The following is an 11,220-nucleotide window of genomic DNA, read 5'->3' on the forward strand; positions in this document are numbered from 1 at the left end:
ATGTTCGAATACGGATTGTAACTGATTATGTTGTCGTGAATGATGAGACAGTAGGCGGCTGTATTAGCAGCAATATTGTTTCTTGTCTGAAACTCAATGCGTATGTCGATGATGCTTTTCTTGAGCGCTTCATTTTGACGTGAGCAATCGATGATTATGATTGGTGCATTAGTTCCATACTCTTCATACGTCAACAGCGGAACAGCAGTATGCGGTGCGCGGTCATGATAATATGTTTCTTGGAATCGACAGTACATGTCATAAAGAACAGCATATTGGTTGTTGGCAAAATTAACATTCAAGTTTTCGTAGGGGTAAGACTCTGAATTCAGGTACACTTTTAAATCGCTCAGAGCACAGTGATCATAGCGACTCTTATCAGCCCCAATACGGTTGTTGCGGTTCGTTTGGAATGCCACCATTATGTATCTGGGTGTATTCAATGATGAACTAGCTTTCACACTCCAAATGTGATTATTTGTGGTTGGTAGTACTGGATATTCGAAGAGCTCCCATGTGCGAAAGTGTAGGAGAATCGGTTGCTGTCGATCAAGCACTTTGAGCAGCTTTATCTTGGCTGCGTCTGCTACGTTGATGTGCGGAATGCGCCACTGAATCTTATCAATTTGGATTGTAGAAAGATCATTGGCACCAACAAAACAATTGATGTCAGATCGACTGCGCAGCAAAATCAACTCATGTTTTGCATTCATTATGATGTTGCGGTAGTCTTCGGCAAATCCGAAAATGCTTTTTAGTGGTATACAGAAATTTATATATCCAGCGCTGCCTGGTTGGTTTGATTCTTTCTTCCATCCGGCCATATGTAATCGATTCATGCTGGATGGTTTATATGATGCGTACCCTTTGAGTGTTGATGTGATACCAACATTTTTGCAACAATCAATTGGGAATCCATTGAGTTCGTAGCGTATTTCATCAAACAGAAAACCGGCTGCATTATTTACGAAATTTGGTACTTCCCTTGCTGCCGCTTCAGCGCCAGCAGCTGCTGTAGCTACCAAAACTCTTCCTTCAATGTAGATGTAACTTTCATGCGGCAATACATAGAGATCTTGATGTTGGATCACTATGCGGATCTCATCGTTGTTGTTGAATGAATTTGTGTATGGATTGTATGCATGGTGTTGTATGCTTGTGATTGCCTCTTCAGCCCCAATTGCGTTATGTAAATTTAGAATTTCATCACCCATGTTTGTGCCTGTTTGTACCTGTTTCAACTGGTTTTCACTTTGTTTTTATTTGATTTTTGTTTATTCTTTAGTATGTACACTGTTTATTTTTTATTTCTTTCGCGTCATTAAACCAAGCGCATTAAGAAATTGTTTATTCACTCTATTTAGTGATTTGCCTTTTTTGTCAGCTTTACCTTTTGTGGACGATGTTTTCGCTTTGGCATGCCTTTTGACACTGTCTTTATTTTTGACAGGCACCGTACTTTTGTGTTTATGGTGATTATTGTTATTATTGTAGATAATCATTGTTGTTGTGTTTAATGCTTAATTTTTTTTATATGCAATCGAATGGTGATGGTTTCACCACGGAAATTAATCAATTGACTGTGTTGATCCACTACACTGAGATCAATTCTCTGTATGTTCTTCACAGTGATAGGGAAATAAATGACGTTTTGAGGTACTTCAATGATCTTATATCCAGGTGGCACTTTCGGTGAAAATTCGTGTATGGTATGTGATGGTTGATTGTTCAAATAAGATCCTGTGATGATATTACACTCGACACGTATCACATTTACTTTCAAAATGTTAGCCGGAAGTTGTGACTCATGCGTTTTATATGCTTCCAATACCTGATCGTCGCGAAATCCCAACAATGGACCAATTGTGTTTGGTTTAGAAAAATCGACTGGTTGATTGCAGTATAGTTCACACTGCAATGTATTATTGTTTGCGTATAATGCCAGTTTGGCCCCTGCCTGTTCTACACGTTTTTTCAAGTGTTGTGCCAAATGGTCCAACTCGTAAGATCCGGTCGGTATTTTGATGTTCGTTAATGGTAATGGTTGATGTTGTGATTTATAGCTAACTGCTCTCCTTTTCCTTGTTCCACTTTGTTTATCTTCTGGAAGCGATGATTTTTCTTCTCTTTCTACACTGTACTCATACTGACTGTTATTGATATCGTTGCTATCTCCAATCACTTCAACGGAATTTAATGCACGTATGTTAAGTAGCTCGCCTTTATTATTGTTGTCATCTCCACTATGTGTAAGGTTGGCATAACCGAAATAGAACAAACTGTTTGTTTCGTCAATGTTTGGAATTGAATTGAACGTTTGGAAATCGATGAGGCCACACACGTACTCTTCTCCGTCACTTAAATCGATAGCTGGGCAATATTGTGCAGTTAAATTTGATGAATCACCCGTCAATGTTAATGTGATCGACGACATGGTTTATGCAGGAATGAACAAGAAAATATGTACAGTTTATCCTTATACATATACAATTTATTGCCTTCTCTTTCTGTTCAATTTTCGTTTATTGCTTTCTCTTTTTATCTTTTATTGGTGAATGATGAAATTAAGAGATGAGTCATACGATATGATTAATTTATTGCGCAATATTGTGCGGTAAGATTCAAATGAATCATCCGTCAATGTTGACAACATGTTTTGTGCAGGAATGAACAAGAAAATATGTGCAGTTTCCCTTTATACATATATAATATGATTATATATTGCCTTCTCTTTCTATCTTTATCTATTGTTTTCTCTTTCGATCTTTACAATTTAAGAGATGAGTTATATGATGTAATACGATAAATTTATTGCGTAATGTTGTTTATTTTTCATCAGAAGTTATTATAAACAAAAATTTTAGGCATAAGTGCCCACAAATGATTGAATCATATTTCTGGTATTGCATATAATTAAAATGAATGTTACAGTTGCGTCCAATGTAGTTTACGAATTCACAAAATGGTTGCAAATCACCGAAGCTGTCGAAGTAAAAACATGTTTTATCATGTTTGAAGTAGCTCACCCAATGTGTCCCAGGGCCATTAATATCATCTAAATTATTTACACCACATTCGCATTTATTACATCGTTTTGGTAGATTATTGCGCATGAAGACACCTCGAAAGTGTGGTAAATATTGTCCAAAGCGTTGTATGTCGATATCGGTGAGTGGCCGCTTGATCTTATCTATTTCATTGATGAGCTGGCTTACAAGTTTTTTTGTTGTTGCAACGGTGGGTTTGGGGTTAAAAAAAGGCCCAGCCCACTTTTATATGGGCGCAAATAAAGACCGGATCCGGTGTTTGAGTTTTTACCAAGTACAATCGCTTCCATGGTCTGATTGTGACGTTGGGCCTCGGCCAAATCTTTCTTTGCACGACTTGCTGATACTGCAGCGTTTGCTATGCTTGCTGAACCACCCATTAGAGCGCCTAGTGCAGAGAGGCCGGCAAATATTGGTATCAATGGTAATGCGGCACCCTGTTTCGGTACCGGAATAACACGTAGCTCTTTCTCCACTTCTAGTGCTGGAATTGGTGGTTGTTTAGTTTTTTTGAAGATCCGACCAACAGCCGTTGTTGCCGCCCTTTCAGCTACTTGTGCTGCTTTATCCACTGTTCGTACACCTTTCTTTTGTATTGCCTCTTTCGCTTTCGCTTTTGCATCCCGAAATATCATTTTTGCGCTCAATTTCTTTATGCTTTTCTTCTTTGTGCTCTTCTTTTTCATTGCTGCTGAACCTCTTTTAGCACCACTGCCACGTTTGCTGTTGCAACCACCCAAACAACCACCCTGATATTTGTGATTGAAAATGCTGGAAATTTTTCTACCTAATCCCATACCCATCGACGTTTTGGTATTCATGATGCCGGAGATTGCAAGTGCAGCTGCTCGTTCTGAAATGCTGGAGTCTGATGCTTTTGCACGTTGCCACGCCTTTTCTGCCAGAATTTTATCAGCTATGTTACGTTCACCAGTTCTTTTGAATTTGGAATAGGCAATATCGTGTTCTTTGCAGGCTCGGTCCAATTCATTAATGCCTGGATCATTTCGAGCAAGGCGCTCTCGAAGTTTCGTTCCAGGGCCACAGTATTGGTAGCCCGGAATATGCATTTCGAATGGGATATGCTTTACTGCCCAATTCACAACACCTTTTCCACGAACTTTTTTCTTCGTCATCGCCATTTTGCTGGAACCACGCTTCAATGACTCACTTCTATGACTCATCATTTTTTTATTACGCAATAAAAACAAAATATTGCGCAATATCAATTATTCTGTGTGTTTTTTGTTTGTTTCTAGAACAATGTATGATGGAAAAACTTATAAGCATGTGTGCTTCGTTTGACAGCTCTTCAGTCACTAATGGTTGTTTAAAATAGAAGGAACGATCTTCGTGATTCACACGGGGAAATGCATTCAATCAAAGTAATAAAACAACGGGCTACATTGCCCATAAGTAATGTGGAGATTCAGGGTCAAGGGTGTAGTGGTGACCAACAACGAGAGAAAGAATATCACCGGCATAGTGTGTTGTTACCAAACAGTATTCGTTGCATAATATGTGGACCATCAAATTGTGGCAAAACAAACATCATCATGAACTTATTGGAAAGCTCGAATGGACTACGATTCGAGAATGTTTATGTGTACTCAAAATCATTATTTCAACCAAAGTACCAACGATTATACATGATCTTATCATCCATTAAAGGCATCGGCATCTACATGTTTTCATCAAATGATGACGTCATTCCGTTGAAAGATGTTAAACCGAATTCGGTGTTTATATTCGACGACGTGGTGTTTGATAAGCAGAACAACATTCGAGAGTATTTTTGCATGTGCCGACACAAAAATGTTGATTGTTTTTATTTGATCCAGAGTTATGCACACATACCAAAGCATTTGATTCGAGAAAATGCCAATTTAGTGGTGCTATTCAAACAGGATGACATGAACCTGAAGCATATCTATAATGATTTCAGTGTTTCAATGGACATGACATTTGATGCGTTCAAAGAAATCTGTCAACAATGTTGGAAGGAAAAATATGGATTCTTGGTGATTGACATTGAACGCACTCCAAAAAACGGAAAATATCGTTTACAATTTGACAAGTTTATTTCTATAACATCAACATCACATGCCCAGTATAACCATTAAATAGACATACTTTACATTGTATGTATTAGTGTACATTTGTATGTGAGCGTACTCACAAGTACCAGTACAATAGATATAAAGGAAAACAAAATGAGTCATCATGCAGAAGTCAAAAAAAATTGACGACCTAAAAGAAGAAATGGAACTAAAGCAATCCCTCATCAAAACAAGGAATGCAATACGAAAAAAGTTTCATAATTTACATAGTGAAAAGCAATCAACTAGAGAACGGATCAGTGAAAAATATCAACCGATAATTGAACCAATCAAAAGCTTAGCTACTGAAAAGGAACACAATATAGAAGCTGAAACACCGGAATTTAAATTCAAAGATGAGTCAGGGTCTATTTTTCAAACAGCTTTCCCAGCTTACCGAAGAAGATTGTTTGCCGCAACACCCAAAGCATCAACATCGAAGAAGACACGACCGTCCTCACAGGATATTAGTGGTTCCCAAAACATTAGTGCTAATGATAGCTCATTTAGGTATATTTCCAATAACGATGATGATGATTCTGACTATGACGATACTGTGGAAAATCAAATTCATGGGCAAGTGAAACAAATCAGTTCAGCACAAAAAGATAATATTTACGGCCTTCGAACACATAAGGATAATCTGTATATGGGAAAAGAACCAGTTACTGTCAAGACGGTGAATTCACAAATGAAATACTCTATTCGAAGGCGAATGTTCCCAGTAACGCCGGGTTTAACCGATCTGTTGCTAATGAAAAATCCAAAATACTATTCTGACCAGGATTTGGCAACATACAAAGAAATGCTGATGTATACAAGCGCACATAAAAAAAATTACCGAAAAAATGAAGACATTCGAAGAGATGAATCATCAAATAAATACAAAAATATAATCTCAAAGCTGTTTCCCGCAAAGACAAACAAAAGAAAATCAACATTAAAAAGTAAAAGAGCAAATGAGAATGATACGTTAGAAGGAGAAGGATTAAAATGGTGGCAGCAACAACAACTAGAAAAACCACAAACAGCATACAAAACGTTCAACAGATCAGACATATTCGATTATAAATATTGGGATGATCCAAACGAGTTGGTTAATCGTCTTCGCTTATTAGTCGCATCTCAAACCGCCGGACATACCGGACACAACAATGAAATCATTTCTATCATCGAAGAGCTCCGCTACGAACATGAACTTCAGAAAACAAAACTAACCGATGTTTATTTAGTAGAGAAAATAATCAAACGAAAGGGAAACAAAGTGTTAGTAAAATGGCTTGGTTTTGGTGAGTCGCACAATTCCTGGATAAATGCTTCCGACGTACTTTAGGAATGTTGCTAGAGTTATTGAAATAAAGTAATGTACTGAATAACACAAAAAACATGTTTTTTCACTTGGCTCGTTCTATAAAAGGCAAATTTAATTTCATTTTTCCACTCAGTACGATTCTACAAGTCAATCGATCAAGATTATTCATTACTTGAACACAGAAAAAATCAACCATCATGGCAGCAATGCCTGGAATTGAAGTGATTACGAAACGAATGGCGTTCAAGAAGAGAGTCAGATCATACACGTTTAAAAATCTAGAGTATATCGATTTGGTGCCGTTTTTCAAAGAAGCAGAGCTTCTCTTCGTGAAGAAAACTCGAAAAGTTCTTGAGGAATTACCTAACGTCAAGTGCAATTCAATTTTAGAACTAAAATTCCTACGACCAGTAAACACCTCGGAAGCATCACAAGATAAAGAACCTGATAACGACGAATACCTTATCATGACATTTTATCTACAGAGCAAAATGAAAGACATAACAACGTCTACTCGATTGAAACGTTGGTTCAAAACCAATGTGGTAGACGTTATGATGGCGAAAGTAGATCAGCATCAAGAATGCGGTTCCGGATGGACACTGTACGAAATTGTACAACTGGATGTAAACTACAACAAGCTCGTTCGATTCAGCGGTACATCTTATTTACCTACACCGAAATCAATCAAAAATAAACGTGCCATAGTTAATGTACAAAACAACGACAATCAATGCTTTAGATGGGCAGTACTTTCAGCATTGCATCCAGCTGAAGACAACAATGAAAGACTTTCAAAATATGATCGGTTTAGAAATGAGTTGAATTTCGATAATATAAGATTTCCCGTGTCTTTAAATGACATTACGATCTTCGAACAACAAAATCCAGGCATTTCAATCAATGTGTACATTATCCAGAAAGAGTATGATATTAATATAGAAAGAGATAAAAATATGTTGTTGCCCATACGTTTGACAGAGAAAGTGAAAAAGAAACACATACACTTGCTGCTCATATTCAACACAGATGAAGAAGAACTTTGCAATCATGATGAAAACGACACTGATATATGCAACACCAGCAGCTCTCATATAAATAAAGTGTTGCACGATGAACTTATGCACACACACTATGCATGGATAAAAAATTTGAGTGCTTTGATTCAACAGCAAGTGACAAAAAGTAACCGCGCAAAAAAGTACATTTGTGATCGATGTTTGCACTACTTTTATTCACAATATCGATTGAACAAACATATCGAGCAATGCAACCTGTTGAACGAATGTAAAATAATGTTACCAAATGAAAAGAACCGTTGGCTCCGTTTTAAAAATTTCAAAAGTAAAATTGAAGTGCCGTTTATCATTTATGCAGACATCGAATCGTTATTAGTGCCTGAGCTGGGCAGTGGTGATGATGATGATGAAGAGTGTAGCACATCGAGTCAAGCAGCAGCACCGAAAGGCACAACACAAACTCACATACCAAACAGTATCGGATACTACTTCCATTCACGGCTTGATCCAAGCGCATCACATTATGAATCGTTTTTTGGACCAGACTGCATTTCAAAATTCATCGACCGTTTAAAACAGCTAATGATCGATATTGTTTGGCCGAAATTACACGAAAACCAACCAATGGACTTGAGTGAACAAGAGAAAATCGATTATGTAAGTGCAACAGTTTGTCATATATGCAACAGATCATTTTTATCTACTGCAACAGATAGTGACATCAGTGAAGATGAAAGTGCTAGCAAGAAAAAGAAAAGTGGCATCGGGAGATATGATAAAGTACGCGACCACTGTCACTTAACTGGGAAATTCCGCGGTGCAGCTCATTCTCAATGCAATCTGAAATTTCAGATATCCAAAAACGTGCCCATTGTTTTCCATAACTTAGATTATGATTCACATTTCCTGATTGAACGATTGGCCAATATGTTTCCCGGTAGCATTAGCATCATTCCGAAAACCAGTGAGAACTACATTTCATTCACAAAAGAAATGCGCAAATCAATTTTCATCAGTGACGAAAACGAAGCTGGAGATGATGACGGTGATGATAATGATGATAAAGCAAAAAAATACCGAGAAAATTTACGTTTGCGGTTTATCGATTCGTATAGATTTTTACAATGTGCACTAGCAAAACTTGCAAAGAATCTACCAGCTGAGAGACTACACATCACACACAAAGAATGGAAAAATCTGGACGAACATGAGTTTCAACTGTTAACCCAAAAAGGCGTGTATCCATACGCATACATGAACTCATGGGAAAAATTCGAAGAAAGACAATTACCCACACGAGAAAATTTCTATGATGATTTAAACGACTGTGAAATATCTGATGAAGAATATGAATTTGCTCAAAAAGTGTGGGACACATTCAAAATTGGCTCCATGCGCGAATACACAAGTTTGTACTTGAAAACTGACGTATTATTGCTTGCGGATATTTTTGAAAATTTTCGAGATAATTGCATCAAACTGTACGGGCTGGATCCAGCACATTACTACACATTGCCTGGGTATTCGTGGGATTGTATGTTAAAATACACAAAAGTTTATATTGAACTCTTCACCGACATCGATATGTTGCTGTTTGTGGAACAAGGCCTGAGAGGTGGTATAAGTCAGTGCTCAAAACGATACAGTGAAGCAAACAATAAGTACATGTGCGCAGATTATGATGTAAGCAAACCAACCAAATATATAATGTATTTTGATGTAAATAATCTATATGGTTGGGCAATGAGCCAACCACTTCCGATATGCAACTATTCATGGATGAATGTTAGCAACTTTGAAAATATCGAAGAGGTAGAATCATACATTCTTGGAATCCCAGATGATGCACAGTATGGATGTATGTTAGAAGTAGATATAGAATACCCCGAACATTTGCATGATCTACACAATGATTATCCATTCTGTAGTGAGCATCTTAATGTTGGAGATTCCTCAGAGAAAAAATTAGTCCTTACTCTTTATGATAAGACAAATTACGTTATTCATTATCGAATGCTCAAAACTGCGCTTCTACATGGGCTCAAACTCAAAAAGGTCCACAAAATACTTCGTTTCAAACAAACAAAATGGCTAAATGATTACATAATGTTAAATACACGTGAGAGGGCCAAAAGTGAAACAGAATTCGAGAAAGATCTGTATAAACTAATGAATAATGCAATTTACGGTAAATCCATGGAAAATGTACGGAAGCGCGTAGATATCAAACTGGTTACCACATGGGACGGACGATATGGAATGCAAGAATTGATTGCTAAACCTAATTTTAAACGTAGTATTATATTCAATCCAAATTTAGTCGCATGTGAGTTGAATAGATTAAATATAACCATAAACAAACCGATGATAGTTGGATGTAGTATTCTGGAACTTTCTAAGACATTAATGTATAACTTCCATTATGATTTCATGTTGAAACATATTGATCCGAAAAATTGTACGATTCTATACACAGACACAGATTCGTTTATGTATGAGTTAGTAGACACCGATATCTATACATTTATTCGTGATCATCCCGAAAAATTTGATACAAGTAACTTTTCACCAAAAAATCCGTACAACATAAAACAGCATAACAAAAAAGTCGTTGGTGTGATGAAAGATGAAAATAACGGCCAAATTGTTGATAAATTTGTTGGTTTAAGATCAAAAATGTACACATACAAACTGCATAAACGAATTGATCGAAAGAGTAAAGAGATAAAAAAAGCCAAAGGAGTAAAAAAACATGTTCTAAACAAAAAAATCTCCTTTAAAGATTATAAGCGTTGCATTGATAAACAATGTGTTTTGAGAAAGGATCAAACTACAATAAGATCACATTTGCATAACGTATACACCATATCAAGTGAAAAGAAAGCATTAGATCCATTTGATGACAAAAGAAAAATCATTCCAGGTACAAATGAAACATTGGCTTGGGGCCACTATAGAATCCAAAAATCTTAAATTTGTTCATGTTTATCCAAATATTATATAAATAAAATAGCCAACATTTTACTTTTTTATTTGTGTGTGTTTTATTTCACAATGTTCAATACATTTTATGTATGTTTTTTGGCTGATTAACATTGTCTTCTTTAACATTCTTCGTTACTGGTTTCAGTTTCTGAATCGTCTTCTTGGCATGACTGAAATGCATCAAGCACCAACGAAATAATGGTACCAGCTTCATCAATATGCCATTCCGCATACTTCAAACGATGATCACGTGTTACTTTCAGATAACCATCAATGAAAGTGTTCATGTTTATCAGTTTCTTTTCGCCAACATCAAACTTGAGAAGTAGATAAATGGCAACAACTGCTTCGTATAGTCTCTCGATGTCAGACCAAATATCGAAGCCATCTTCGTACTCGTGCTTCAACGAATCCATCCAATCGTACACAAACACTTTATTGTTATTGGAAATTCCTTTCTTAACTGCCTCCTTTTTGAGAAGTTCACAAAAACCTTGCAAGTTGTAACCCATGTTGCTGCTGAATAATATGGTACTGTTCACTGCTCTACAATCTGGTTCCAACTGATTGATCAGAACGATTTTGGCTGGCGCGATAGCCATTGGTAGCAACCGCGCGCACACATAACCTCAATAATGTCATCAAATCATAAAAAAACATGAAAACATCTGTCTTTAATTTTTTTATCTGTACCATTTTTTATGGCAGCTTACATTTACCACCAACTAACAGTTTAAAACAGAAGAGCCATCGATGCT

At 36.7% G+C, this 11,220-nt stretch overlaps 1 protein-coding gene across 1 annotated transcript; it reads right to left on the reverse strand.

Annotated features, from left to right (window-relative positions):
• Positions 1-12: 12 nt before the first annotated feature.
• On the reverse strand, positions 13-1,214 carry LOC129572562 (uncharacterized; the record flags this gene model as incomplete). Its single annotated transcript, XM_055452541.1, has 1 exon — positions 13-1,214. A coding segment is annotated over exon 1 (1,202 nt), but the record flags the coding sequence as incomplete, so codon positions are not given.
• Between the last annotated feature and the right edge of the window lie 10,006 nt (positions 1,215-11,220).

Source organism: Sitodiplosis mosellana, unplaced genomic scaffold (genome assembly GCF_009176505.1).
Source record: "Sitodiplosis mosellana isolate CC-2019 unplaced genomic scaffold, AAFC_SMos_1.0 Smas_scaffold_5208, whole genome shotgun sequence".
In the NCBI taxonomy this organism is placed as follows: Eukaryota; Metazoa; Arthropoda; class Insecta; order Diptera; family Cecidomyiidae; genus Sitodiplosis; species Sitodiplosis mosellana.